Consider the following 3,166-nt stretch of genomic DNA (forward strand, 5'->3'; position numbering starts at 1 on the left):
GGCATAAAAGTAGTGTGCGGCTAAACCGGCTGCGTCCTGTGGATCCCCTTTATCTGATTGTCCGGGTCCGGAATCATTAAGCACAGCATTAATATCTTCATCGGAGTTTTTCGTTGTCTCCAGATTTCTCTGCAGTTCGTGTATGTTGTTTAAAACGCGGAACATCATTTTATTCCACACAACAGGCAAGCATTACCGTTAAGTCTATTATCCACCAAAATGCAGATTCGTCACGTGACAATTCTTACGCAAATGAGATTGAGGGAGACGTTAAGTTTGTTTTGATTTATTCATTTACTTACAATAACAATTTAAAATGTATCAACTTTTACGTATTCACTTTTACATGTATTATTAACTTCATTATATGCATTTTTACTTCATAGAAAAAACTTTATAAATAAATATTTAGTAAAATTCTTAAATCGCTATGGGGGAGCCAGGCCCCCCTGGCCCCCCACCCACAAGCTACGCCCATGGGACACGGGTCTATTTTTATAAGGGCCCGTTCACACACAGAATGCGTTCTGTTGAATTCAAGTGTTTTAACTTGTTTTAAAAGCGTCAAGAGTTCTGTTCCATTCCCAAAACGGCCCCTAAGAATTCCAAAGCTGTTCAATGCAAATCAGTTCTTTAAGTAGGGTGAATTCAGGTAATCTGGGACACTTAAGCTCCAGTGTGTTTATTTCCTGTTCTAACAAAATTTAGTCAACAGGACTTTTACTATAATTTTAGCATAGATGTCATGTGACTGAAATCACATGACTTCACTGGGGTGATGCCACAGAAAGGGGCGGGGCACTTGTCAATCAAGAAGCTCCCCTGGGAATTGCACGACAAGGTCAGTGACATAGGATTCTGACTAGATTAATGTTAAGAACATAAATCTGTCATAAATAATACAATGTTCCTAATTATGGTCAAACTATGTTTGTGATCTATTCAAGCAACAAAATATGTATTAAAGTGTTGAAAATGTGTTTTAGTTTTTTTTCTTTCAAACATTTTTTTTGTTGTCCCACATTATCAAATACGATTGAGAATCTGGGACAGCATGCTTTGGGTAATCTGGGACAGTCTTCAAATGGAGGAAATATGTATTTAGTGACTTTATAAGTCTAATGATAAGGGATAATATATGCTATAATGAGAAATGGGTGTTAATGTGGACTACTGGAGGTTATAACATTAGCATAAGTTCACAATAGCTAGCAGCTATCTAAACCAGCTAGCTAGAGAGATGCTACAGACACAGAATCTGGGAAACGTATTCCAGTAGCAAGCAAAGATATCAGGATGAAGTAAACTGTTAATTTCATTTCCTAAATTCCCAGTTAGTTTAGTATACAATGGTTCAAATCACTGAGCAGGAGGGGGATCTGCGCCCAGGCCAGCTGACAATGTTCTGTACAGACACACGCACACCCTGCACACACACACACACACACACATATATATACACACAAACACACATATATACACACACACACACACACACACACACACGGAGTGTTTGTTCCCCGAGTAGCCCCAATTTTAATAGAATGGAGAACTTGAATAACTGACTGAATAATCCATTAATCAAATTGTTGCTTGGTGTTGCTTAAATTTGAGTTGATTCTTTAAAATGTTAATACAATGTTAAACAAATGTTAAACCATTTTAATAGTTTTAAATTAATTAAAATGAATTAACACCGTAGATTGTTCATCCTGTGTACAGAAAGAAATAATTTTTACTAATATTGAAATATACATTTCCTTATTGAGATTTCTGTACTTGTCATTTTTTTCATAATGATTTTTAAAAATTGGTGATATTGTGTTTGGCATGCATAAAGTATGGTGAATATAGGCTTTTTTTTAGGCCTAATACATATGTCCCAGATTACAAAGTGACCTGTCCCAGATTATCAAACTCAGGCAGATTTTTTTTTTTGGCACAAAAAACACTAACAGGTGTGGCATGTCTCCTCTGGGTATAATATCAACATTCTATCTTCTGGTGTGGTTAGAAAACATCTTAGGGATTTCAGAAGAGTCTACTGTGTTAGATAGATATCGAAATAAATCGCAGAAATCAAAATTGCAAAAAATGTCCCAGATTACCCGAATTCATCCTAGTTTACAATTATCCCAATCTTCCATCACCCCGATAATTATTCTTACCATCGCATCGTATCCGAGTTTATTCATGAAATGCGCCGCTTCTGCGCCTTTGTAGAAGTTAAACCAGACGGTCCCCTGAAACTGATCGCCCGCGTCCAGCAAGAGCACATTTTTCTCCTTGCTACGAACTTCTTTGATTTTCGTAAATCTCCGTGCAACTCCAGCGAAGCAAGGCGGTTTGCTGCATCTGCCCGAGTCTTTGTTGGTCTCCTCCACTCGTGCGTGAACATCATTAGTATGGAGTAAAGTCAGCTCAAACTCTGTCCTGCACATATGACAGTGAATCCAGATGAAAAATAACGAATTAAGCCACTGCATCCTCATCTTCTCAGCCCTCTCTGAACTGACAGTCCCATCAGAGGAGTTCAGCGGGCTTCAGTCTGGAGGCGGGGTTAGTGGGCAGCACCACCAAAAAATAAAAAATAAAATAAAAATTATAGTAGCCTATATGTAGAGTACAACAGGGCTGAAGGCACACTATAAGAAGAAAAATGTACTTTTCACTACTCCCACAGTATACACAGTAAAATCCCCAGAGTTAAAGGGGTCATATGATGCTGCGAAAAAGCACATTATTTTGTGTATTTGGCAAAAAAGAATGAATGTGTTTATGCGGTTTAAAGTTAAAAAAACACATTATTTTCCACATACTGTACATTATTGTTTCTCCTCTCTATTCAGAAATCATTTGGTCCCACTCTAAATAGTGTTAAACTAACACTGAAGCAGAGTTAAAGTTAATGAGAGAATTAATGATTAATTAAATGCTGATTGAGCATTAGTGATGAAGCATTAGCGAAGAATCACTGAAGAAACGAGAAACACAAGAACTACAACTGACTTCAGCCACAGCCTTAGATGATATCAACTGAAATAAAAGAAGACATTAAATCTGATTAAACAACTCCACAAACAGCATTACGGCTTCACTCATTACTAACCAGACTGACTTTATTTCTGTCAGACGTCTACAGAAGATCTTATTGAGAACTAACAGA

The 3,166-nt window shown here is 37.2% G+C and overlaps 1 protein-coding gene across 1 annotated transcript in view; it reads right to left on the reverse strand.

Annotated features, from left to right (window-relative positions):
• LOC107680304 (5'-nucleotidase-like) overlaps positions 1 to 2,526 on the reverse strand; it is a 23,445-nt gene extending 20,919 nt beyond the window's left edge. The window contains exon 1 of the mRNA XM_016476146.1: positions 2,169 to 2,526. Within this exon, the coding sequence (XP_016331632.1) occupies positions 2,169 to 2,492 (324 nt within the window). The 5' untranslated portion in view covers positions 2,493 to 2,526. The remainder of the gene's footprint in view (positions 1 to 2,168) is intronic.
• Between the last annotated feature and the right edge of the window lie 640 nt (positions 2,527 to 3,166).

Source organism: Sinocyclocheilus anshuiensis, unplaced genomic scaffold, assembly GCF_001515605.1.
Source record: "Sinocyclocheilus anshuiensis isolate Anshui unplaced genomic scaffold, SAMN03320099.WGS_v1.1 scaffold1161, whole genome shotgun sequence".
Lineage (NCBI taxonomy): Eukaryota > Metazoa > Chordata > Actinopteri > Cypriniformes > Cyprinidae > Sinocyclocheilus > Sinocyclocheilus anshuiensis.